Source organism: Littorina saxatilis, linkage group LG2 (assembly GCF_037325665.1).
Source record: "Littorina saxatilis isolate snail1 linkage group LG2, US_GU_Lsax_2.0, whole genome shotgun sequence".
NCBI lineage: Eukaryota > Metazoa > Mollusca > Gastropoda > Littorinimorpha > Littorinidae > Littorina > Littorina saxatilis.
In genome coordinates, this window is record NC_090246.1 from 78728616 (window position 1) to 78756115 (window position 27500).

Genomic DNA, 27500 nt, shown 5'->3' on the forward strand with positions numbered 1-27500 from the left:
GTCTCGGTGACTTTGGCATCATAAGCAGTGGAAAAGCAGGTCCCTGCCAGACTAATTGGACACGACCTCATTTACATGATATACACACGCGTGGTTTGAACGATATTGTTATCTCATGAGTGGTCTCTCTCACGTATGTAGGATAAAAAGCGAAAACTTGGAGAGAGTGTAGGGGCAGGTGGGGGCAGGTAGGGGCAGGGTGATACCGAAATGTGTCTGTCTGTTAGTCACCCTGTCTGTCTGTGTCTGCGTGTCTTTAATTGTTATGTTTAGATCTGTGCCTCTGTCTTTGTCCGTACGCGTGTGCCAATGTGTGTCTGTCTGTATCAATGTGTGTCTGTCTGTATCAATGTGTGTCTGTCTGTATCAATGTGTGTCTGTCTGTATCAATGTGTCTGTTTCTGAATCTGTATGACTTTGTATTTTTGTGTCTGAACAACTTCGTAAGCTTGTGTCAGTGTGTGTGTGTGTGTGTGCGTGTGTGTGTGTGTATGTGTGTGTGTATGTGTGTGTGTGTGTGTGTGTGTATGTGTGTGTGTGTGTGTGTGTGTGTGTATGTGTGTGTGTGTGTATGTGTGTGTGTGTGTGTGTGTGTGTGCGTGTGTGTGTGTGTGTGTGTATGTGTGTGTATGTGTGTGTGTGTGTGTGTGCGTGTGTGTGTGTGTGTGTGGTCAAATGCTTTCAACACAGCTAACACAGCGTTTGAATAATTCGTAAAATTGCGTGTCTATCTGTCTGTCCGTCTGTCTGCCTGTCTGTCTGCCTGTCTGTCTGTTTGTCTGTCTGCGGTCTGGTCTGGTCTGGTCTGGTCTGGTCTAACTATAGTCTAACTGGATCCTACCGTCTTTCCGGCTGTTCGTTCGTTTTCTTTCTGTCTGTACGGCTTAGTATATTCTTCTGCTACAAACCAGTGCAGTACTGTTGACGTCTTGCGTGCATGTCTATCCTATCCGTCCGTCAGTCTGTGTCTGTCTGGTGTGCGTCGGTCTGTTTTTTGCTTACTGTGCCGGCAGCCTGCGATTGCACATGTGTCTGTGCTTGGTGTCTGTGTCTGTCTCTTGTTCTGTCTCTGTCTGTGTTAGTACCCTCTCTGTTTCTGCCTTTGTTATTAGTGTCACTCTCGCTCTCTCTCTCTGTGTCTATGTCTGTCTGTCTGTCTGTCTGTTTCTGTTTCTGTCTGTTTGTCTGTCTGTCTGTCTGTCTGTTTCTGTTTCTGTCTGTTTGTCTGTCTGTCTGTCTCTGTCTGTCTGTCTGTCTGTGTCTCTCTGTGTCTCTGTCTCTGTCTCTCTCTCTCTTTCACTATGAGCATTATATCTTTTCATTTTTAACAAAACAACAACAAAACACAACGGCTGGAACTACAAACAGGCAGCCTAAAAAAATCAATTATTACGTAGCAACCAGCACTGTCACCAGACAGCAGGTCAGTCGACTGGAACGGTTGTTTGTTTTGCAATCAGTTCTAGAAAGATTCCAGCGTTTCTGCACTTGCAGCAGAATTGTCAATACCTACACCAAGAAATCAAAGAGAGGAGGAAATGTGGTAGATCTGTGTGCGCTGGTTTCTTTCTATAGTGTTTGTGAATAACGATTGCAGTCTACACCGGTTCCAGTTTTGAATGTGCCCTGTCTTAGTGCTTAGAAAATCATCGAAGTGTGAAGTAGAAATAAAATCCCAGTAGTTTCGTGAACCGTAAACAACCCATGACTGCTCGACAACAAATATCTGAAGAGGTAGAAGATGCGCTGAGATCCTAATACAGTATACTGTAGTACCTACACAGAGACACAGTTGCATTGCGTTATATATCTGGTCAAAGAGCTGAAACTAAGTTCAGAACTGAGTGAGATAGAAACGGATATAAATGCAATGATCGTAGGCGTCGATTTTCCCATGCGTGCAACGAAAACAAGAAATGTAGGAATTAAAAAATAAAAAGTCCTCAAGCAAGTTGGAGACAACAGACTGTGACAATTCACTGACGCGTAAAGAGAAAGAGGCATTACACTCTGCCTTATGACACATTTTAAAAGAAAACTAAACACAACATAGAAAAACAACACGCATACATGATTATTAATACATGAGAACACTATATGTGGTGTAGGTTACACTCCTGCGACTGCACTCAACTGCTGGATGCATTCACCCAAAACTGACCGGGCAAGTTTTGGGAGAAGGGAAGACGGATGCATGTTTTGTGTCGTCTGCACCTAGGTGACTTGATGTTTGATGTCCTGGCAGTGAACAAGAGTCGTTTAATGTCAGCGGTTGCATGCCGAACAACATATTACAAAGATGGCTTACGCAAGGTATGTGAGAGATGATTGTGTGCTCGTAAAGTGAAAGTTAGATTTTTGCTGTTGTTGTACGCCCGGAGTGGCAACTGAGGGCATATATGTCACCTGTAGGATCCGATGATGTTGTTGGTTGTGTACACTTTTAAGTGTGCTAAAAACTGGGTCATCCTAACTTTGCTATACATGCAAAATAACTGAAACGAAATGTCGCTGAATGGGAAACCGTTGAACGTCTTTATTCCTCAACCATGCAGTAATCTCGACCTGGAACAGTTTGAGAAAGACACGTTTTTACTGGTATGGCAGTGACATTCAGTTCGCACTCGGCGTTTAGTTAACAGGCACATGACACTGGGTGAGTAGGTATGGGGGTCCGTTCATGAATAAAAGCCAACTGATTATTGTGTTGGTTTTTGTCTGTGAGAGTTGGAGTGCCTTGAAGAACATACAGCATGTTAATGAGCTTACAGCATGTTAATGAGCTTGCGATGATCAGCCATTTTCAGGCTGAAAGACGATTTGTTTTTTTTTATTCAATGCTTCTTGTTGTCCAAGATAGCCCCAAAACAATGTCCTGAGCTCTTACGCCCCATGGGTTATAGATTAACAGTTTGAGAAAGACACGTTTTTACAGGTATGGCAGTGACATTCAGTTCGCACTCGGCGTTTAGTTAACAGGCACATGCCACTGGGTGAGTAGGTATGGGGGTGCGCGCGCGTGCGCGCGCGTGCGCGTGTGTGTGTGTGTGTGTGTGTGTGTGTGTGTGTGTGTGTGTGTGTGTGTGTGTGTGTGTGTGTGTGTGTGTGTGTGTGAGGTGTTTGTGTGTGTGTGTGTCCTTTTTTCACGCCTTCTTATACAATTATTTATTCGAAGGCAGTAGGAGAGTCCAGAACCCCACCGACAAAGCCATCCCACCCCGGCCTCCCGGCCACCAAGTTTCATGTGCCTGTTGCTCAGATATCCCGGTTTAAACCCTAACAATACTCCTTTCACCATTACGACTCTGAATACAATAACTGGATGATCGGCTTCAATGGATCACTGACAATAAACTCAACGTTTGATATCAGCATAAAAACAAGAGATTTATCAAATGTTTGTGTGGGAGAATCAAAAGATCATAATATCCCGCCATGCAACAATAGGTGTGATTATGTGCGCACTTATTATATGTTTTAAACTGGTTGTGCTCTAATGCAAGCATGTTGTTGTATTGTCATGAGTGTGTGTGTGTATATATAAATAAAATGTTGTTTAAAGCAAAAGATAGTAAAGCCGATGGTTGTAGATTGGCTGGAGCAAACAGACGTAAACTATCATAATATTAAATACAACATAGTCCGGTGTGATCTTTTAAAAAAGAGATCCGGCTTCAACATTTGAATCAAGTCTTGTTGAATTCCTTCTCTTCTATCAAGACTCAAGACTCAACATTTTACTGTCCTTATAAAAACAAGGAACATTGCCATGCAGTGTCAGGTGATCATTTCCTTGCATGAAGAATGCACAACATTTCGACTTTCAATTGACAAGACGTCCATTTTGTATAGTACTACAACGAGCGGCACTGACGTTCCAGACAAGAGGGCATTCTGTTCTTTGAGGTGTTTGTATGTGGTTCATTTACACACACTCTTTCTATACAGATCAGGAAAGCTTGGGTTATAAAAACTCCTCCTGTCTTGAGCACAAAGAACAGTTTGGGTTTGACATTCTCCATTCACACAAATCCCGGCTAGTATACGTATATATATATATATAGATCACAGTCGACAAGACGCGAGACCTGACAAGAAAGAACCGTCACCGAATACTGGTAGTGTCGATATGTAAAAAAAAAAAGTCTTACATTCTCAATTATGGAAGGGATTTACTTCAAGTAAAATATCGGTGTTCGTTGTTGTTTTCCTTCGTATGAACTTTGCATCGGGCTACACAGGGACAAATTACCTGTCTCGAACAGAAGGTGAGTCTGTCAACATTATATAAAGGCAAAAAAGTTGAAACTGGAATTCAAAATGTAACGCCGGAAAGCACGACGAAAATAAACAGCACGAACAATGATACACAAAATAACGATCTGTGAAATAGGGATAACGGTGGGGGAAAGTCATCGGGTGAAGCTCTAATAAGCAAAGATGTAGTTACTCACATTCCAAACACGGTGTATAAATTTCCTCTCCTCGTTACAGTACTCAAGCACACTATCAGAATAAAGTACAACTTTCTCTGGGCAACGCAGCTCTTGCTCCACAGATGTTTAACTTCACTCAGCAGCGGTTCCTCGCTATTCTTGAAGCATAAACACTTTCTTGTGCAGGGCCGGACCAAATGAGTTGTAAGGGGGGGGTTCCTCCTTTGGGGGGGAGCAAATCAGCGAAGTGGCGAAGCCACAAGCGCGCGCCTGCTTTGCAGGCGCGCGAACTAGGGGGGTCCGGGGGCATGCTCCCCCGGAAAATTTTTGAAAAACGGTTAAAATCTGTGCAATCTGGTGCATTCTGGGCCTTGTTTTGAGGGTTAAGAGCAGCATTGTTTTGGTGCTAAAACTAGTAAAAGTCAAAGCAAGGTACATGCTTTTTCCAGGGGTGGGGTTCCGGAACCCCTGGAACCCCCCCCTGGGTCCGGCCCTGTTGTGAGTGGTGTGCTTGTGTGTGTGTGTGTGTGGTGTATGTGTGTGTGTGTGTATCTGTGTGTCTGTGTGTATGTGTCTGTGTGTCTAAGTGTCTGTGTGTGTGTCTGTTGGTGTGAGCGCGTGTATGTGTGTTACTACTTCAGTCTCTCTCTTTTTTTCTTACTCTCTCCCCCCCTCTCTCTTTCTCTTTTCTCTCTCCCAAAAAGATTGCTGTGGCCGAAAGTCATCCTGACATGGGATTGGCTACGCAATCAATTGTTTCTCGATCAGTCTTGACTCCAACGAGCTTTCGAGGGTAAACAAGAGGTAAGGGAACGCGCCTTCGTTAGACCATTGTATCTATTCCACTGTACACTTGGCTCGGGTTTTAATGAACAGAATTGATGAGGATATTTGTTCATTATCCGGCGTGAGACTGCTTGTATAAACTTAAATACGCCACTTGCACTGTCTACAACCTTCCACTTTCTCCTCCTGTCTATTGTCTAAAACGTTTGATTCGGAAAGTTTTTGATGTTCAGCACAATTGATTTTCCCTTTACTGAGGTAATTATTTTTAGTCAGGATCTCTCTCTCTCTCTCTCTCTCTCTCTCTCTCTCTCTCTCTCTCTCTCTCTCTCTCTCTCTCTCTCTCTCTCTTTTGGACAATTTAGAAAAAAATTAAGAAGAAATAATGATTGTATTGCTCAGTAAGTGCAGTTTGACTGACTCTCCGTGGTCGGGAAAACCATTGGATTCCCTTCATGGACGGATCAATTATTTAAAAAAAAAGGATTCTGCCGCTGTAAGTAGAACTGATAAATAATTTGCAGAGTGATCGAAGCGCTGCTTCCGCAATCCAGTCGCTTGCTCAGTGTAATGTGCAGGCCGCATCGACGAGTCAGGACAACGTTTACGACTCCGCATTCTCGTTTTGTATCTGTCTGTGTGTGATTTGACATCTTCCACTACAAGCAGTATTATAATGAAAAAAACTAATGTGCAAAACAAAAGGACTGTTGATTCGCAGACCCGTTGTGAGATACCTTCCCTAGGCATGGACACGTAAGGATAATGTTTTGTCAGTCTGCCATTTTCATACTGGGTTTGTGTAAGTGTGTGTGATTTTTGATTTTTTTTTTAACAGGTAAAACCTGAAAGAAGTACATAAATTGTAGATTTCTCATTTGTTGTTTACTTGTTTTTTAAGCATTGAAGAGGAAATCTGCAATGAATATTTTTTTCTTATTTTTGGGGGCAAAAGAATGCGATAGTGCAGGTGGGTTTCTTCTTTCTGGTGTGAGTTTCAGTGTTAAAAACCAGTGTTTGTATTTGTTCTCTGTAGGAAATATTCAGGGTGCCTTGGGTGTGCCCGTCGCGATATAACCTTGAACGGTTGAAAACGACGTTAAACACAAAATAAAGTAAAGCCTTGGGTGTTTGTGTGTCTTTGCATTGGCAGTTGCTGTTGTGACGATGGTTGCCAGGTGGTATTTGCTGCTCCGGTCGCCCTTGTCGCTGTTGCTGGCGTCGTAACTGATTCGATGGAATGAGAGGGATATCTTATATCTCTCTCTCTATCTCGCTCTCTCTATCTCTCCCTCTCTCTCTCTCTCTCTCTCTCTCTCTCTCTCTCTCTCTCTCTCTCCCTCTCTCTCTCTCTATCTCGCTCTCTCTCTCTCTCTCTCCCTCTCTCTCTTTCTCTCTCTCTCTCTCTCTTTAGTCCATGAGCTGAGTCCAGAAGTGTTTCACCCCCCCCCCCCCCCCCGCTGTTAAAAAATTCTTAGTGATTTTGTGGACCCTTAGGGTGTATAGAACACGAAAATTGACGTTACCAAGAAATATTTTGCGGACTGCTATGTTTTCTACCTTAATTTTGAAGGGTACCCCCATCGTGTTCTGTACTAGCTTTTGGTCGGTCCGTAAACTTTAATGAACTTTGGTGATCAACTGTGGCGTTATTTCTTAAGCTAAGATATCGTTCTTTTCGCGTATGTTGACAACAATGATTTCTGCACGATATACAACAATCAGAACGACAATAACCGCAAAACTCTGACCACAGTGAAGGCACGCGTGCACCCACCATATCTCGAACGGTGCGAACTGTCGATTTGCTGAAATATCTTCAATAAAGTTTTTCTCTGGAAAATTGTGCAACATACTGGAAATAAAGTACAATGCAGTTCAAAAGTAGACTTTATAGCCGTTCCTTTGAGCTATCCCACGTTACCACAAGATTATTCTGACGTACATTATGGCGGGTTTATCTCCCCTACCCTAGATTTGGCTTTGACGCAAAATGCATTCTTCTTTGGTGATTTCTGCACGCGTAGCGTGTATAAATAATTAAATGTGTATACTTTTCAGTTCTCCGTGTAGTAATACTATCCTTCATTTGAATCATATAACTTGATAAACATAATAGGTCATTAGGGCATCAATGATGACCCATCTCTGAAACGGAGTCAACTGTCAATTTGCTGACATATTGTCAATACATTTTCTCTCTCAACAATTGTGCAGTTTATTGGAAACAAAAATCAATGTAGTTCGAAAGAAGAATTTCTTGCCGTTCTTTTGAGTTATCCCACATTACCATAGGATTATTCTGATGTCCACTATCGCGGGTTTATCTCCCCTACCCCCTTTGGGGCTTTGATGCAAAATAAATGCTATGAAAATTCATTTTGGTTTTCTTATTGCCATACGAGTGTCTGTCTGTCTGTCTTTCTTCTCTCTCTCTTCTGTCTGTCTGTATCTCTCTCTTCTCTCTCTCTCTTCTCTCCCTCTCTTCTCTCTGTCTGTCTGTATCTCTGCCTCTCTGTCTCTGTCTCTGTCTCTCTCTCTCTCTCTCTCTCTCTCTCTCTCTCTCTCTCTCTCGCGCGCGCTCTTCTCTTTGTCTCTGTCTGTCTGTCTGTCTCTCTGTCAGTCTTTCTTTTTTTTTCTCTCTCTTTCTCTTTCTCGCGAGACCTTCGAGCAGCAGGGCGGAAAACTTAGAGCTCTCGATTCTAACCTGAAAAACGCTCAATATTTTCCTAAAATGCCAGCTGATGGACTCCCAACAGCTCTGGAAGGTACCCTGGAAGCCCTGCTCAAGGAAAACACCGTCTGTTCCTGTAAGGTTTGCGCGGAAGGAACGAAAACTACTGTCGTTCTCCGACTCGTGTCAGTCTCTGACTCGACCCGACCACAGGCGGAAGGTATCGTCCACTGGACTACTACTATCACAGAAAGACTACAAGGTCTGTCACTCACCTTCGAGTCTTCTGTGTTCTTGGAGTCGCTTCCTGGGGAAAAATATTGTTCAAGACGGTTTGCCTCTTCCTAGTCTGTGTAAGGTCAAATAAATACAGTTGAATGATTGTTTGAACTGTTATGTGCCTTTAGTTTTCAGCTTCCGTCCGCTGCAGGTTGTTATTTTCCATCATTTGGACGAATCTTCGTTCGCGAGCCGCTAATCCACTTGGGGACAAATCATGTATCCGCACCGAATATGCATACCAGCGCTCATTGGTTAATAACAGGATATTCGATGATTATTTTCCCGTGGGTAGCTTCCCTTTGCTGCACAATATTTAAATATGTTTTAGACCAATGAGCGCTGGTATACATATTCGGTGTTAAATAAAGTTCAATTCAATTCAATTCAATTCTGTCTGTCTGTCTGTCTGTCTGACTCTCTCTCTCTCTATTTCTGTCTGTCTGCCTTTCTGTTTGTCTATCTGTTTGTCTATCTGTCTGTCTCTGTCTCTGTCACTGTCAGTCTGTCTGTCTGTCTGTCTCTCTCTATTTGTCTGTCTGTCTGTCTGTCTGTCTGTCGGTCTGTCTGTGTCTCTCTCTCTCCCTCTCTCTCTCTCTCTCTCTCTCTCTCTCTCTCTCTCTCTCTCTCTCTCTCTCTCTCTGAGTCCTTCTGAAAATAACAAACCCTAACCGAAACAACTGTCTTACCTGTGGGCAGCATGGAGAGGGCATTGGTCAGGGTGTCCAGTCTCTTCATTCGGACACCTGCTCGGGACGACGACTTTGTGGACAGACTTCATCACAACGCTTCCCTCGTCCTACTCTTGACCTTTGCCGGTGGTGCTTTGGTGCTGGTCAGTAACATATTTAGACAGTAATTCATTTGCGTTCTGATTGGAAACATATCTGAGGGTAATATGCTCAGGTTTCCTGATGAAAGAGGGGTAGGTGTGGTTTGTCAGGGATTTCTCTTTTTCTATCTCTGTCTCTGTCTGTCTGTCTGTCTGTCTGTGTCTCTGTCTCTGTCTCTGTCTCTATCTCTCTGTCTCTCTCTCTGTCTCTCTCTGTCTCTCTCTTTGTTCGACAAAAATGAGTTTACATAGCCAAATAAATCAACACAACAACGACGCTATCATCTTTGTATTTCAAAACATTTAAAACAAAAGTTGTTTTTAAAGTTCGGTGGTATTATAAGAGATGCAATACCCAACAATTCAAAACGCTCGGTGTCGGTTTAACAAAAAAAGTAACACTGCTTTCATCTTTTCTTCTACCTTCTCTTTTAATGCTTTTTTTGACAGGAATACGCTGGTGACCCCATCAACTGCTGGACCCCTGCCACTTTTCCCCAGGATCACTACACGCAGCACGTCAACGGCTACTGCTGGACGCACCCACTGCGCTACCCTGACTCCAGTCACGAGATTGGCATCAGCGGCACAGAGGCTGCCCAACAGCTGAAGAAAAGTCGCCTGGTCAACTTCGGTACAGCCTTCTATCGATGGGCCACTCTCATTTTTGTGCTGCAGGTAGGAGAGAATGTAGCACAGGGTAGAGAAAAGTTTTGTGAGTGCACGTACCCTGAGATACACATTGACGGCTTAGATGTACGTTGAGATGCATATTGAAGGTCTAGACTTTCAATGTGCATCTCAGCGTACATCTAAACCGTCAATGCGTGCCTGCCTGTCTGTCTGTTTGTCTGTCTGTCTGTATGTCTGTCTTCATATGTCTTTGTCTATCTAGCTGTCTGTCTCCATGTGCAAGTATGCAGACTCCTTGCCGTTCCGTCGCTTTGGGGCCACAGATATATAACCTCAAACATGTTTCCTTCTTCGACATGGGATTCTGTCAAAGTCGCCTGGTGATGATAAATGCATGCCTATACCTCCATTCATTTATCCAACACACATCTTTAAACCCATCCGTTCAAGGCCATGCTGTTCAAGATGCCCAGCCTGGTATGGAGTCGCCTCAACCGCCAGTCCGGAGCCTCCCTGACCAAGTTGAGAGACCTGCTGACCGACGCCCAGTTGAACCAGGAGGAGCGAGGCGCCAAGATGGACGAGGCTGCTCAGTACTTCCACTCCTGGCTCGCCGCCTACCGCACGCCTACTCCGAGGAAAATATTCGGCAGAGAAATCAGTGAGTAAGGGTAGATATTTACACAACGTGCAACATGCTTATAAGTGTTGTTTCTGTCTTTTCTTGACAACGTTGTTCGCATTCGTCCAGGACATTTTAATGACGAGTCTACTTGAACACTCAGATGGGCTGCCGGAATAATATCCGTGCTTTAACGCTTACGTTTCATCACTCGTTTTCATCATCAAAATCTGAACCAGACTCATCATCAACACCACCACCTCTATATCTCACGATTTTTATACTTCATTTACATCATAGTCATTGCCTTTGCCGTCGTCCAGCTCCTCCTCCTCCTCCTCCTCCTCCTCCTCCTCCTCCTCCTCCTCCTCCTCATCATCATCATCATCATCGTCATCGTCATCGTCGTTGTCGTTGTTGTCGTCGTTGTCGTCGTCTTCTTTATCATCGTCTTCTTTATCATCGTCACCACCACCATCTCTCACAGAAAATGTGTCATCCTTGTCACATTATTGTTAAACAAAACCGTTCTCACCTCCCTCAGGTAAGCTGGCGTGTCTGGTCCAGTGCTGCGGGCGACGGTCAGGCAAGTACCTGAGCGTGGTCTACCTGTGTGTGAAGAGTCTTTACCTGCTGAACGTGGTGTGTAACTTCGTGCTCCTCTCCGTCTTCCTGGACGCCGAGTTCTGGCGGTACGGGATCACCGTTCTGACTCAGGTGCTCTTCCAGGGCGACTGGCACGACCCCGTCAACTTCCCGCGCTTGCTCATCTGTGACTTTCGTCTGCACGGCGTAGTCGAGCCTGAAGGAACGACGGTGAGTTGCTGTTCAGCTGATTCATAAAACAGTAATAAAAGGAAAACCAGGTAGGGGCACGAACGCAAGCGAACGCTTATATTACGTGGCCCGACGATGTTTGTTGGTATTGTTCACGTTTAGTGTGCATAGGAGGCGGGTGAGAGATTGTATCGCAGCGGAACTATTTTACGTTTAGGATCGGACGTTTAATAGAATTATTCCGCCTTCAAGGCTTGGCCAAGCACAGCGGTTCTGACTGCACCGTGACAAAAAACCTGGACAGAAAAAGGATGCAAGACGGCTGCGTCCCACAAATGTTGACAGAACGATTTGATTCCCAGTACCAATGAAACTCTTCTTCCGTCTTTCTTTAATCCCAATTGACATGTTTAGGAATCTGTCTTGAGTTTGGGACACTTAAGTTTTTTCTTTCCTTCTTGTTGACGGAGCTCAGTTTTGACCAACCAGCGCCCCAGCCCCCAACTGAAGTTCCGTGAAGTTTTCTCAGTTGTGATCATTATACTTATTTCCACCTTCTCATTACTTATTGCAGACAAACAAGACAGCTACAGACGACAGCAAAATCCATCCGGTGCAGTGCGTACTCACCGTCAACATGATCTTGGAAAAACTCTTCGTCATTCAGTGGTTTTGGCTCGTCATGCTTGCCATACTTACCGTCGCCACCCTCGTCACGTGGGCCGTCCACACCGTCTGCGGCTGCGCGCCCTACTTTTTCGCGCGCAAGTACATGCGGTCTTTGACGTACCCCGCCAAAAAGGAAGATGACGATCGCTCGGGGCAGAGGTTCCTGGGCAGCTATCTGCGGGAGGATGGAATGTTTGTTCTCAGGATGATTGAAGCGAACACAAGTCCCATGGTGGTTAAAGAGTTAGTGCAGCATCTGTGGGACAATTTTCAGGCCAGGAACGCCGCCTTTACCTTGGAGCTGACCCAAGAGGAGAGCGAGTTCAACCAGGTGGACAGCATGAAAGATCAGGTTGAAATTGTAGCGTAGGTGGTGCGGGCAGGCCTGGTAGCGTTTGCCAGCTTCAGGCCAAAAACCAAACAGTTTTAGTGACGTACCCCGGCGATTTTATGTATGTGTGTGCATAAAACAGAGAACAGCAGGATCTAAGCACATTTCATCTGTGCTTAACCGTAATGAGAACTGCTGTTCCTCAGCGCTAGGATCAAAGTTGAGTAAGGAGAGCACGTGACTGGCCCCGGACACGTGAGTGGAGACAGCAGGGATGAAAGTTACATCCGGAATTCCGATTTTTGACAAGTTTTCGGATTTTGAACAAAACGTTAGTTGGAAACTTTAAAAATGTGTAAGTTTGTTTGTTTACTTTAATGAAGTGGCTCCAAGCTGTGTCAAAACCCGGTAAGATATTCCAAGTTTTTGAAGGATCCCCTGGACCCCCAGGCTTTTATTCTCCTAATTTTCAGCCAACTTTTGGGCTCACATTACAGATGTCTTTCATTCACACTACTTTAATATTGTTTTTACATCAGCAATGCCCAAACAGTGGTTTACTGTGTGGTGCATTGTGTCACGTAAAGTTGCCTGGTCGATTGCCTGCAATTGTACTATATATATTGTTTCGGGCTTTCAACTCACTATTTGAAAATAATTATCTCGTTTCTGTGTGTGTGTGTGTGTGTGTGTGTGTGTGTGTGTGTCTGTCAGTGTGTGTGTGTGGTGTCTGTCAGTGTGTGTGTGTGTGCGCGCGCGTGTGTGTGTGTGTGTGTGTGTGTGTGTGTGTGTGTGTGTGTGTGTGTTCTTCGCTCACAACCATCACAACAACAACACAAAATGCACTGAGTGAAATACTTAAATTGAAATATTTGTATCAAATAAACCATAAGCATTTCAAATAGTATCTACAAAGCATATCATATGGTCTGTAACTACAAAAAGTTTGCTCTCTTAATCTAAATAGCACATTATGTACAGCAGACATTCGTTAGTTGACAATTTCAACACAACGTATCACAAACATTCAATATAGTATACCAACTTGAATTCAATTGCACGTTATATACAGCAAGTAAAATGCTTTTCAAACACTGACATAAAAACACTCAGTCTCACAGGGTGTTAACATTAGCATACTCGTACACACCTGAACGGATCTGCGAATAATTGTACGAAAAGACTATACGATTTAGCAGAATAATTATGCAGCAGTCTAGACGGTTGTAAAGTGTATGAAATGTCGGATCGAAAATGTTTCGTGAGACAGACATTACCTCCCCTGCCCCAGTCTGGCAGTTCAACTATTCACAGAGATGTCGTTTGGTGTTGGCAGTCAGCGAAACACCGAAACTTCGTTCAATTTACCGAAAACGTTGCGTCAATTCAGCAGCATTATAAAGATTTTTCACCGTGGGGTATAACAGACGCCATAGACTGCATAAATCTTCCGAAATTTGCCATAACTGTTCTGAACATTTTGGTACATTTGCCGAACAAAATAAAAATCCCAGCAACATCCCTGATTCGACGTGTTTTCAGCAACGATCACGTTACAGGTTCAGTCTGTGAACAGAAGTAACTATAAACCAACGCGAATGTTTTCAAAGCGAAATGAAATAGAGGAGAAAGGAAGCCATCGAAGACTCAGTGTGCATATAGGTTCCCATTCAGATAATGTGCAGATTGAAACACGCACACAAAATTGATCAACATGAAATAAAAGTGCAAAAGCAAAGTATGGGATAGGATCACTGACATTCTAGTCTGAAATGCAACATATGCGCAAAAAACAAATCAATAAAATACTCAACTTGAATCACTGCAAAATTTACTGACCCTATCATTTGATATCATTCCTGCTCTTTTATAAAAACAGACAGTGCAATATCACATGAACAGTATTTTCACCACTTATGTCGCTTATCATTTTGATAATGCGGACCAAAAGTCTTATAACCTGCTTTCTCCTGATTTGTTTTTCATGGTTGTATAAATTACCCACCTTACTCAGGCAAAATGGAGAAGGACCGAGCGTTCTTTTATGTTACATGTTAAAACACAAAATTAAAATGCTTCATTCAACTCCAAACATTGATAGTTGTATCATTCATTGTACAAAAGATATCACACAAGCTAATATATATATATATATATATGATTCCAAAACGGTTAACGCATTCCGAAAATTTGAGTCAACAATTCTCAAGGGTTATCAAATTTGAAAAATTCAAACGATAGTAACAAGCAGCATGGAAAGTAGAAAATGTTATTACTTGCCAATTATACTTTCGCAAAACAGGGCATAAACATTTACTTTTTCCTTAAAGAAGAAGAAGAGATAACCATTCCTACTAAAAATTCGAAGGATCTTGTATTGATCATTCTAAATAAAAATCTTCTGGTGAAAATCTGAACAACGAATCATATACTTAATTAAGCAGATTATTGCTATGGAAACTGAGAGGCTTATACTGCGAGAAAATAGTCTGAACTATTTGAGATCAAATGGAAGGATTACAGGTTTAACTTTTCTTATGAAAGCCGTTCTATGATAGGCAAGCGAAGGGCACACACACGCCGTGTATTCTGCTTCTCTATTTCAGATGAACAAAACACACATAGTTACGATAAAAACAAAACGTTCGACATTTGCATCAAGTACACGAACGTCCATCCTCAGTTGACGCTAGTGTAGGTGAGCACATTTTCTACACAAAATATAAATTTGAACAAAAATTCGATGACAGTTGCAATATTAACATACACAAAAACACTATCTCGGCAGAATAGTTCAATTGGTTCATCTGCAGAATTAAACAAAGGGTGTCATTGCTGACGAAAACGCCATGTCCTTATAGCTGTACAATTCTGTACAAGAAACGTTGTAAGCCTTACAAAAATGCTGTCATTTCAGTTTCCCGTTTTTCCCATGTAGATTTCATTATAAAAATGTCCGATAAAACTGAGGCTATATTCTTAATCATGGTGTCCCCAGTTAAAACCTCAGAAATATAGTGTTTGTGACTACATACACAATTCCATCTTCTTCTTCTTCTGCGTTCGTGGGCTGAAACTCCCTCGTACACTCGTGTTTTTGCACGAGTGGATTTTTACGTGTAACAATTCCATCAAAGTCGGATGTTTTAGCACATCGCAAGGACGACAGATCATCGCCTATAAAAGAAAACTGATAGGAGTGCATGCATTACCAATGTTTTTGAATGTCTTTTGATTGTTGTGGAGGGGTGGTTTTTTCGGTGCGAAATTTGTCGCCATTTTGTCGCCATGCGAATTTGTTTCAAATGATCAGAGTCTTCCTTGTGTCTTTCCGGTGCCTTCGAAAGTGTGGGGTGGCAAGACGTTAGATGGAGTGGGGTGGCAAGACGTTAGATGGAGTGGGGTGGCAAGACGTTAGATGGAGTGGGGTGGCAAGACGTTAGATGGAGTGGGGTGGCAAGACGTTAGATGGAGTGGGGTGGCAAGACGTTAGATGGAGTGGGGTGGCAAGACGTTAGATGGAGTGGGGTGGCAAGACGTTAGATGGAGTGGGGTGGCAAGACGTTAGATGGAGTGGAATGTCAGCGTACCAATACTGCGCTAGATTTAGCTTCCAGTCGAAGAGCGTGCTTCCTAAAAGAGCGAAGAAGGAAAGCCTAAAAATTGGATGGAAATCGGGCAGTGTTCAACTAGGATTTCGAATCAGATAGAAGAATCTCCGAGGAAGGTTGATAATCAGGTGGGACGTTCACATGAGCAGGTTTGGGAGAAATCTTCCAGGCTGGCTTTTTTTCAAAAGTATTTTTTTTTATTTGTTTTTTTTTAAGTCTGCTCACAAACAGAGCATTTTGCACACATGTTGACTTTAAGATGTCGATGTTTACAGCGCTTCAGTCGAGTGCGTACTTTAAGTTGGAAACCTATACCGCGTCCTCGCTGGGGTGTTTGATACGGAGACAAAGTAAGCACACGCATTACCATACAACCACATCATGCATAATGCTCAGCTTCGGTTGCATATCGCTGTACCAGAAGCAGTATGTGGAGGGTTCGCGGGGGTGGGTGGGGGGGGGGGGGGGGGCAGTACAGATCTCAACCAAGGAAGACTGTCAGCGATCTGAGGGTGTTGGGTGGCATCGACATTTTGTTTTCAAGCAGACTTTTTGTGTGGAATTACGCAGACCGCGAAGTCTTTTTACCGAAAATTCAGCGTTAAAGCTTCGTGCAGCGAGCTTCGTGCAGTAGACTTCGCAAGGTCAACTTAAGCCAATTCATATCAGGCTTTAAAGATGGCTGCTTAAAAGCGGGGGCAAATTGGGAAGAGGGCGAGTCGATACCTCGCCCACCCATGGCTCCGCAAGTGAATCCACAACTAAAACTGGACATCGGTCGCCTGTCGCTCAGAGCCCGGTAAGTCGGGCGCGGACCCCTCCCCAGCCCGCCTCATCCTGTAGTGGTCTTCGATGTCCTCCATCACCTCGGGAGGGGCCCTGGGGGTGGAGGTGGAGGCCGGGGGGACGTAGGTGCTACTCTCGCTGGCTTGGCTGGTATCTGCTACAAGGCGCTGGGCGTGGTAGGCGGTGGCCGATGAGGTGGCGGTGGTGTGGGTGTTGATGCGGTAGCCCTGGGAGTCGTCCTCCACCCCGTAGGCCCCGGAGGATGCCCTGGGCTGCTCGGCTTCCACGTAATCCACGATGGTGAAGTCGCGTGCCACGTGCAACACGTCGTCGAAATCCAGGACGCTGTCCTTCGGGGACACCTGGGCTCGGACTGCTGTCAAGGGGGTACCTGCTCCTAGGGATATTCTCTGGCGAGTGGAGCCTGCTGATGACGTTATGCTGACATCGTCTCCTACGTCCATGCTCTGCTCCTGTTAATGAACATAAAGGGCAATGTAAACAATGAGTGTGTTTCACAGTTTTCGGGAATTTTGGCATATGGTTTGAATTCATTAGAGCCCTTCAGTTATGCTCTTCTTCGCACGAATTCAAGTTCAATAATGTTGCTGCCTCCTAACTCCGCGTCGTAAAAAAAAGGGGGGATTGGGGGAAAGGGGGACAAGAATCACCACAAAGTCCTCCCCCTGATGCCCCACAACAGATCATATCAGTTTGGTTTTTCTGTGCGAGAGCACACCCAGCTATACAGTCCTACTGATGATTACGAGCACACACGCACGCAAGCACCAACGCACGAACACACACACACACACACACACACACACACACACACTGCACGCATGTGAAATACTCTTTTTCAAAACGAATGAAATTGTGTGAAGTGAACAAAGACTTTACAAGTCCGCACGATCAAATCAAAAAATGTTCAACCTCGGTGCGAAGAAAATAGAATCATCAACGAGATGACTTACTTCATGTATCTTAACAGATCATGTTTTGTTTTTCAAATTGAGAAGAAAAAATATCTGAGAAATACTAGACAGTTTTGTTTTGTGAAATACTATATACAGTATATCCTAAAACGCTAATTGACACTTATTTTATATTTACTACAACTTAAAAAGTAACGGGATGTCTAATAATTCCAGCAAGTCGTGACAGGCTACATACAATCTTCCCCGACAGAACAGGCACAAGTGACAACCTGCATTCCCAAAAGGATATTATTCCCCAAAACATATCTGGCTGAAATCAATTCAAACGCAACGCCGCCAAACAGCCTTAGAAAGGCTTATGTGAAAGGCAGAAGGTGTGCCTGATCATTGATTAAGTGAATAGGCGAATGGCATAAATAGAGATTGAAAGTGACATAAACCGAATTGAACTGCACATATTACAGTGTCAAAGACGTGGTAAAGACGTGCAGTGCTAGATGTGCATTAAAATACAAATATAAATTGTTGAGTCACGGGTTATCGTGCAAAACACCCCTTCCCACCCCACCCCCTTACCCTCTCCCCCCCCCTCCCACCCTTTCCCTCGCCCTCCCAAACCAAAAAATAAGATAAAATACAATGTCCAAAACCACTCAGATCTGAAGCCATTAAAAAGGTAGAATACACCTAGATGACACACTGTTCCACTTCACACGCTATTTCCCCAACAGTTGCATGGACACGGGTGGCTGACGATGCAACCCTGCGCTTCAGTTCACACACAAAAATGTCTCTCCGCGAACGAGCATTGATTAAAACCATGTTGCGATTTCGCTAACATATTGACCTGGCCCTCAGGAACATGGCAATGCTTTTGTCGCGGATTGTTGACGGCTCCAGTGAGAATTGAGGTGCAGGCTGTTTTCAATACGGAACACAAGTGGCTAATTTGGTTACAGCGGCGGGCCTGCTCTGGCGTGCTTGATTCGGTTGACTGATGATTATTTGGTTGATCGACTTTTGCAGTGGTGTGGCGCTGTTTAATCACCAGTTTCGTTCACTGTGGTGGGTTATAAAATTGTTGACAACCGGTTTGAATTCATTGATGAGCATTCAATTAGTACCGGACAATTAGCATATACTTGGAAATGGCGAGCGCTGCTCTTGTAGTTGCTCTCTTTCGGTCAGCCGGGAAAGACAGCTCAAAGTGAAAACACACCATTTAAATTTCATTTGTGCTGTTTCATACCTCCATTTCGTAGCACTAAGCTATAGGGGAAAGTGCCGAATGTCATGAGGTGTAAGTTGGCAATGTAGTCAATGAGCAAAATGTTGATGACGAAAAAACTTGGAACCAAAACAACAAAGTGTCTACTTACATTTTCGTCGTAATCTTTTCTAAGCCTGCAAGAAACCAAGAATAAAACAAGTCTATCTGCCATGAAACAGTGCATTTTTTTTTAAACTATCTACCAAAACAGCAAGAGTTTCTCATGTAAAGGTGATACTCATTTATACAGCGAAGAAAAGAAAAAACTTTTTCAATTCATTATGTGAGTTTGCCCTGTAAAATACTGCAACAACAGTGTCAAACACTACTGTGACTAAAATAAAAGGATAACACACACACACACACACACACACACACACACACACACACACACACACACACACACTCACACACACACACACACACACAAACACGCGCACACACACACATACACACACACACACACACACACACACACACACACACACACACACACACACACACACACACTCACACACACACACACAAACACGCGTATGCTCATACACATTAATCAGGAAGGAATGATATGAAGTTAAATACATATTATACAAGTGATAAGGTTAAAATCAGAAAGCCCCATCATGCATTTACATCGTTATCAGATACTTTAATTTCAAGCACTTTTTTTTTTTTTACAAACTTTTTGATGTGAGAACAAGAATAGCAGAAAAAAAGGCAGAGGTTAGGGCTGGAAGGAAAGGAACAACAAGAGGAATGTACGGATGAAGATATACAGATGTGCAAAGAACAACATTGAAACGGAAAATGTAAAGACACCAGTGGACAAGATAAAGAAAAAGAATGAAGAAAATAATACTAACACACACCCCAACAAATCAAAACAAAGAAAGGAAGAGAAAAGGATAGAAATGAAAAATGAAAATTCTGGGATAATATAAAACGGACGAATGAAACGAACGCGTAACTAAACAAAAACGCACGCACGCACGCACGCACGCACGCACGCACGCACGCACGCACGCACACGCACACACACACACACACACACACACACACACACACACACACACACACACACACACACACACACACACACACACAAAACAACAACTAAAAGACATAAGGGAAAAACAGCAACCAAAAAAGTTATATCTACGAACCATTCGGGCATCTTGTCATGTTTGTGCGACTTGCGGATAACTGAAACACACATAAAAGCAGGACTCTAAGTAAAGCACAACACGAGGTTTACCAGCGTTGACCTAAAGCGAGTCCTCTTTAATCCCTGCGTCATCATCTTCTTCTTCTTTGGTTTCTGTTGACAGTACTTTGAGTTCTGTTTCTTCGTCTTCTTCGGAAGTGTCCCTTTTCTCCACATCTACATTTACAACAATTGTGGAAAATTCCTCACTGTGACATTGACATAAAAATTGTTTAATTCTGTTGACATATTCCTGAAATGTACATTGATTAATAAACATGAAACAACAACAAGCCTTCGGCTGATTGTGGTGTCTTCAAAGCGAAGTTATTTTTTGACATCTCAGGCAAGTTCTGATCAAGTTTGCCCATCACCACCAAGTACGGTACTCAAAGCTTCTATGACAAAAAAAACCCATATATACGAAATCGAACAGGCTGAGAAAAAACACCGGATTGACTCTCCAGAACTGGCATCATTAATTCCTAGAAAAGCTGGCAAAAAGAAAAGAATCATTGAGCTTGGTTATAAGGTTACCCAATCCGTTGGAGAGAAAAATTCGTGTACGCAACATCCAATATTGTAACACTTATCAAAACCCGAAAGATTTATAAGAGCCAAAAAAGAAGTATTTGTTTTGCTAGTTTAGAGTCTCAATCGACGGCACAGTTGTTTATTTGCTTGTTTCGCAAAAAGTTGTATTTATTATGCTTTTGTAAATGTTAAATGACGATAAAATCCCTCCTCCCCATCCCTCCTCCCACTCAGTCCCCTTCCGCCCTTCCCACCCCCACCCCAGACCCACCCCCTTTAATTTTTTTTTAAACACACGTCGTATCAACCCCTTTACAAAATTTATAAATAATCAAATAAAATTTAATAATATTTAATAAGGTCAAACTCGTCCGTAACAACAGGAAATGTACCTCTATAATTGAGACTGGACGCCGAGAAGTCACCGGACACCTGACCGTTGGGCTGTGACTCGTTGGTCTCCACTTGCGTCACATTGGTGACGTCAGCCGGATGATGCACGTGCTGCTGTTCTTCATGCTGACGCAACTGTCCTTCGTGATGACGCGATTGTTCTCCGTGCTGACGCGATTGTTCTCCGTGCTGACGCGATTGTTCTTCGTGCTGACGCAATTGTCCTTCATGCTGACGAAACTGTTCGTCACGCTGACGCAAATATTCCTGGTAATCCTGCGCTCTTCGTGCATGTTCTTCCTCATCGTCTCCCTCCCCTCCTCTCGCATCGTATCCGTACTGATAAGGCTGCATGTACTGGAGAGAGAGAACAGAACAACATAGATAAGACACTGGTCAATTTGAGGTCAAGATTTCAACTTCACGTCAGTGTAGTGTTTAACGTCAGAAGTATACGTAACAGAAGTATACATTTAAGACTGGGGTCAACCCCTTGAAAAAATTAAACGAATGTTTTTAAAGTGAACTTTTCTGTAAGTTTATGGGATGCCAAGGCCAGAAAAACGAACTGAATAGGACGTAGTGTGCTAATTTCTAAGATAACCCTTTATTATACATGAAACCCGGGAAGGAATGTGCCTTTAACAACAAAGGAAGACCAGCGATTCTACGCTCGTACTAGCATAGCAAAACTTACATGCATCTGTTCAGCGTCCATAAACTTCGGGGCATAGTGCCCTAAGTAGTAGTTAGCGGGCACAGCATACATGACGGGCTCGGCGGGCACGCTGTAGACGGGCCTGTTGGAGGGCACCATGTTCGGTGCCCATCGCGGAGCGATACCGGTTGACACGCTCTCTGAGTTCTTCCGCACCAGCACCGACTTCCTGTCGTATTCGATCCGCCTGGAAGAAAACAAAGTTCTGCATAGAAGATGTTGTTTTAGGGGTTGTCAAAGCAAAAGGGGAATATGATGATAAGCTAAAACGAAGAAAGAAGTTCTGTTTCAATACCGTCCAATGGACAAACTATACAAGGCTATCATAGGGGCAAACAAAAAACGAACAGGCACAGAATCAGCTTTATCAAAAATGAGATGAGATTTTTTCTTCTTCTTCTTCATAAATTCGCGAGGAAATCCCCGTACAGGGCAACTACCCTCATGACACTGCCTGGCTGCTACCGTTGAAGAGTGGGGATTATTAATGAATTAATTTGGCCTAATTGACACTAACGTCATGTAGGAAATTGATTCATACCAACAACAACAAAATCCTTCACAGGCAGTTGATTTGTGGTGTGTGTGGAGGTGGAGTGATGGCCATACCCCTTGTAAAAGCCTGGCAAGATCTAAGATGGAGATCCGAATCGTTTACACGGGAAGGGGTGTGCCACTGTTAAGGTTAACTTTGCAAGGAGATAGGTTAGGACAACGGGTGTCTATACCTGAAGCAGCAGTAGGCCATGAAGACAATGATGACGATGCTGAGAACGCCGATACACACTGCCGCCACCACCACCCCTATCAGGTCTGAGTCCAGTTGCTCTGCCATCACACCTGAAGCATCATCATCATCATCATCATCATCATCATCATCATCATGGTCATCATGATCATCATGATCATGATCATCATGGTCATCATCATCATCATCATCTTCATCATCACCATCATCACCATCATCATCATCATCATCATCATCGTTTGTGTCGAATTCGCAGCCATCGTCGTCACAGTCATCAGCACCGTTGTTCTTGTCGTCTTGTTTTTCTTCTTCATCCCTATATAATCGTCGTCACCATCATCATCATCCTCGTCATCGCAAGTCCCATTATTACTTCATCATCCCGAACGGATTTGTAATCTGCTTCATTAACTTCAACGTCGAAGTCGCTGTAATTATCATTACTGTCGTTATTAACCCCATAAGTTGTCGTCGCTGTGACTGTCGGCTCCATTACTACCAACACTGTCACCAAGCATACCAACACTCTCGCTTCAACCGCAGCAAAACACAGAGAAACAAAATCTTATGAGACAGAAAATCATCCAAGAGGCCAAAGAAATAAGCTTACAGTCGAAAAAGCTAGACGCTGTGCATTTTCACTTTCGCACGATAAACATTTAAAGATCGGTTATGTTTCTTTCACACGACCCCGACGCCCCACTTAATCACCCGTCTAAACTGCTTGCTGAAAGGTACTGAACTTGTCAAATCCAGGTGCACGGAGCTCGAGCCCCTGGGGCTTTTAGTCATACCTCAGGCAGCTATCCGTTAGAAGAACTACCAAGTTTCATTGACTTGCACCCAAAGAGTCAAGAACTGCGATTTTTTTTTATGAATTAATTTCGTACTCGGACCCGGCTGGTCTTGACCTATTTTTGGATCTAAATTTAGATCAGGTAGATCACCACATCATGCACAAAAAGACACGTCACTAAGCAAACTATGTCAGACGTCATCATGAGTTTGTGTAAAACAAAATGGAGGCCGGAATCACTCAGTTGAATCGAACTCCGACCAAACACCACGTAATAACTAGGTTAATTTATGCACTCGCGTGAACAAGAAACTGTCGAGCTTCACAGATGTCGTCGTTGGGTAGTTTTGGGTTTGTTTTACTACCATAGGAGGATTTTTTTAACTGTAAATGCACTCAGCTTCAACAAAACGCAAAACGAAGGCTGTGAGCTGCACTGTGCCTTTAAAGGCCGTCATAACGGGGCGTTTGAATGGATAATTATGCATGGAGCCACTACTGCAATCATTCCCTAATAGTCACCAAATATCAGCCAAATTCAGACCTTGGTCTAACAACAACAACAACAACAACAACTACAACGACAACGACAACAACAACAATAACAACAACGACAACAACAACAACAAAAAACAAACAAACAACAACAACAACAACAACATCAACAGCTTTGAAAGCAGTGTCACGATGCCCATGCACGGACATTCGACACTGTCAAAACGTTTATACCCCTGGGTGCCGATTTAGCTGAATAATTTCTTCAGAGCTAAGACCGTGCTACACAGTAAGCCTCGTATGGTTTTAAAAGGGTGTGTCAGAGTGCCTTATTCATTTTTGTCGCTTGAAAACGGCCGCCCGTATAGGTTCTCATAGTCTGATTCACACTAAACTAAAGAGCATTTTCCCATAATGTATTATACCGGGGTCTTTAGGTGTGTCTACGGCCATTTCAAGTCACGGTTCGTGGCTAAGGTAAAATATTGGTGCGCGTCGGTTCAATTGTTCATCAAAATGCATGCACAAGAGAAGCATAATAACATAATGTCTTTTATGATATAAAATGGCTTCAGGACGGGATGGTTTTTGTGTCTCTTAGTCAATCACCTTTACCCACTGCTAGTAAATATGATCTACGTGTATTTAGGTGTTTAATATCATATGTAGTGAAACAAGAGAAACGTCAACAACTGTCGATAGACATGCGAAAAAACCCCAGTTAAAGGCAGACTACTTCTCGTGAAAACACGATCTCAGATCTGGCCAGGCTATTGCATGGGAAGAGATCATCCCTCCACTTGGTCACATATCTAAAACTAGATGAATACCCGCTTCGCCGGGTACGGCTTCGCCGGGAAGAAGTCGAGCCGAATACCCGGCTGCGCCGGGGACCCGACTTTGCCGGGTGTACGCCGGCGAACGCACCGCACGAAGGAAGGGAGATAACGCGCAAAACACTGGAGAAGAGTAAAAATAGTATAACGGGAATATGGATTGAGCGTTGTCGACAGTGACCTTCTAAAAATAGAAACGGGAATATGGATTGACGCCACGCGGAGGAAGGGAAATAATCGCGGCTGAAAACACTGGAGAAGATAAGGAAGAGTTACTGGTAGTGGATCCCGACAAAAAAACAAAAACAAAATCGGTTTAGCGCGCACAGCGCTGCGCGCTGAGAGCACGTGTTGAAATATCTCATCGACCAGGTTGTGTCCGGGGTGTGGCTGAATATGGCCACCAAATTTGAAAGAGATCCATCGAGAACTTTGGCCGTGCATCGCGGACACACACACACACACACACACACACACACACACACACACACACACACACACAAGTCGTATATATATATAGATAGATAAACAGCCTGGGTGCTCTCTGTGCACGGTTGGAATTGTTTTAATGAATTATTTCGTTGAGGGATGCTTTTAGGCCATGTCTAAACCTGGACACTTCTGTTGTGGTGAACATGATTGCTATATTACACTCGTACTTTTAATGAGACAGCTCTGTAAACTAAGATAACTGCTTGTACTTATTGCTGTCGATTACAGCGTCGTCTCTAACCAAACGTTAACTGGTACGACTAGTTGTTACTGTAGCCGACTCGCACTCAGACAAGGCGGTGTTGTAGATCGACTTCGCTTTTTATATTTAGTCAAGTTTTGACTAAATATTTTAACATCGAGGGGGAATCGAAACGAGGGTCGTGGTGTATGTGTGTGTGTGTGTGCGTGTGTGTGTGTGTGTAGAGCGATTCAGACTAAACTACTGGACCGATCTTTATGAAATTTGACATGAGAGTTCCTGGGTATGAAATCCCCGAACGTTTTTTTCATTTTTTTGATAAATGTCTTTGATGACGTCATATCCGGCTTTTCGTGAAAGTTGAGGCGGCACTGTCACGCCCTCATTTTTCAACCAAATTGGTTGAAATTTTGGTCAAGTAATCTTCGACGAAGCCCGGGGTTCGGTATTGCATTTCAGCTTGGTGGCTTAAAAATTAATTAATGACTTTGGTCATTAAAAATCTGAAAATTGTAAAAAAAAATAAAAATTTATAAAACGATCCAAATTTACGTTTATCTTATTCGCCATCATTTGCTGATTCCAAAAACATATAAATATGTTATATTCGGATTAAAAACAAGCTCTGAAAATTAAATATATAAAAATTATTATCAAAATTTTTTTTTCGAAATCGTTTTAAAAACACTTTCATCTTATTCCTTGTCGGTTCCTGATTCCAAAAACATATAGATATGATATGTTTGGATTAAAAACACGCTCAGAAAGTTAAAACGAAGAGAGGTACAGAAAAGCGTGCTATGCAGCATAGCGTAACCACTACCCCGCTCTTCTTGTCAATTTCACTGCCTATGCCGTGAGCGGTGGACCACGAGTATACGGTCTTGCTGCGTTGCATTGCGTTCAGTTTCATTCTGTGAGTTCGACAGCTACTTGACTAAATATTGTATTTTCGCCTTACGCGACTTGTTTTTTATTCACCATAAAGGACACAAACAAATGAAGTTATAAGTCAAGATATCCTGCCTGCCACATTACAACAAGCGACGCCGCTGAAATCTGAAGAACAATTTGCATACCAGCATGGTTGCGCATAAACTTAATCATAAAAGGGCGTTGACTCTCGCTGTTTGATTTGCATTTATAAGTTAAAGGATACACAACACTACTAGCCTACATTAAAACAATCGGAATTAATTTCAAAACAAAAAATGAACAATGCCAACAGTCAACTCCGGCGTTGAATGAGCTATGCAGAAAGAAGCAATGTTTGTATGTCTCTCTTCCCCCGAAATCGGCGTATGATGCCTGAATGGTGGCGTAAAAACGGTCATACACGTAAAAATCCACTCGTGCTAAAAACATGAGTGAACGTGGGAGTCTAAGCCCATGAACGAAGAAGAAGAAGAAGAAGTACATCTCTCTTTTTATATTTAGTCAAGTTTTGACTAAATATTTTAACATCGAGGGGGAATCGAAACGAGGGTCGTGGTGTATGTGCGTGTGTGTGTGTGTGCGTGTGTGCGTGTGTGTGTGTGTGTAGAGCGATTCAGACTAAACTACTGGACCGATCTTTATGAAATTTGACATGAGAGTTCCTGGGTATGAAATCCCCATACGTTTTTTTCATTTTTTTGATAAATGTCTTTGATGACGTCATATCCGGCTTTTCGTGAAAGTTGAGGCGGCACTGTCACGCCCTCATTTTTCAACCAAATTGGTTGAAATTTTGGTCAAGTAATCTTCGACGAAGCCCGGACTTCGGTATTGCATTTCAGCTTGGTGGCTTAAAAATTAATTAATGACTTTGGTCATTAAAAATCGGAAAATTGTAAAAAAAAATTAAAATTTATAAAACGATCCAAATTTACGTTTATCTTATTCTCCATCATTTGCTGATTCCAAAAACATATAAATATGTTATATTCGGATTAAAAACAAGCTCTGAAAATTAAATATATAAAAATTATTATCAAAATTAAATTGTCCAAATCAATTTAAAAACACTTTCATCTTATTCCTTGTCGGTTCCTGATTCCAAAAACATATAGATATGATATGTTTGGATTAAAAACACGCTCAGAAAGTTAAAACAAAGAGAGGTACAGAAAAGCGTGCTATCCTTCTTAGCGCAACTACTACCCCGCTCTTCTTGTCAATTTCACTGCCTTTGCCATGAGCGGTGGACTGACGATGCTACGAGTATACGGTCTTGCTGAAAAATGGCAGCTACTTGACTAAATATTGTATTTTCGCCTTACGCGACTTGTTTTGTTTGCCTGTCTGCCTATCTCCTTTCTCGCTTATTTGTCTGGCTGCTTGTCTGGCTGCCTGGCTGTCTATGTATCCATTTATCTGCACATTAGCGTGAGTTTCTGTCCTTCCGCCTGTCTGTGTATGAACCGCCTCGTCTACCTGTCTGTCTCGGTTGGCCTAGT

The 27500-nt window shown here is 43.1% G+C and overlaps 2 protein-coding genes across 4 annotated transcripts in view; one reads left to right on the plus strand and one right to left on the minus strand.

Moving 5' to 3' along the window:
• Nucleotides 1–1942: 1942 nt before the first annotated feature.
• Nucleotides 1943–12713, plus strand: LOC138959804 (innexin unc-9-like). 3 transcript variants are annotated; one of them, XM_070331424.1, is made up of 6 exons: nt 1943–2313; nt 8875–9010; nt 9458–9685; nt 10091–10301; nt 10807–11078; nt 11614–12713. In XM_070331424.1, exons 1-6 carry the CDS (start codon nt 2300–2302, stop codon nt 12076–12078), a joined length of 1326 nt encoding a protein of 441 aa, XP_070187525.1. In that variant the 5' UTR covers nt 1943–2299; the 3' UTR covers nt 12079–12713. The 3 variants fall into 3 exon arrangements, with proteins under 3 accessions (XP_070187525.1, XP_070187526.1, XP_070187524.1); XM_070331425.1 differs by lacking the exon at nt 1943–2313 and adding an exon at nt 4073–4268; XM_070331423.1 differs by lacking the exon at nt 1943–2313 and adding an exon at nt 5718–5978.
• A 3386-nt stretch (nt 12714–16099) lies between these two features.
• LOC138959805 (myb-like protein Q) overlaps nt 16100–27500 on the minus strand; it is a 21574-nt gene continuing 10173 nt past the window's right edge. The window contains exons 2-7 of the mRNA XM_070331426.1: nt 22222–22333; nt 21473–21680; nt 20775–21132; nt 19808–19847; nt 18754–18778; nt 16100–16909 (exon numbers count right to left, since the gene is read on the minus strand). Of these exons, the coding sequence (XP_070187527.1) occupies nt 16412–16909; nt 18754–18778; nt 19808–19847; nt 20775–21132; nt 21473–21680; nt 22222–22333 (1241 nt within the window). The 3' untranslated portion in view covers nt 16100–16411. The remainder of the gene's footprint in view (nt 16910–18753; nt 18779–19807; nt 19848–20774; nt 21133–21472; nt 21681–22221; nt 22334–27500) is intronic.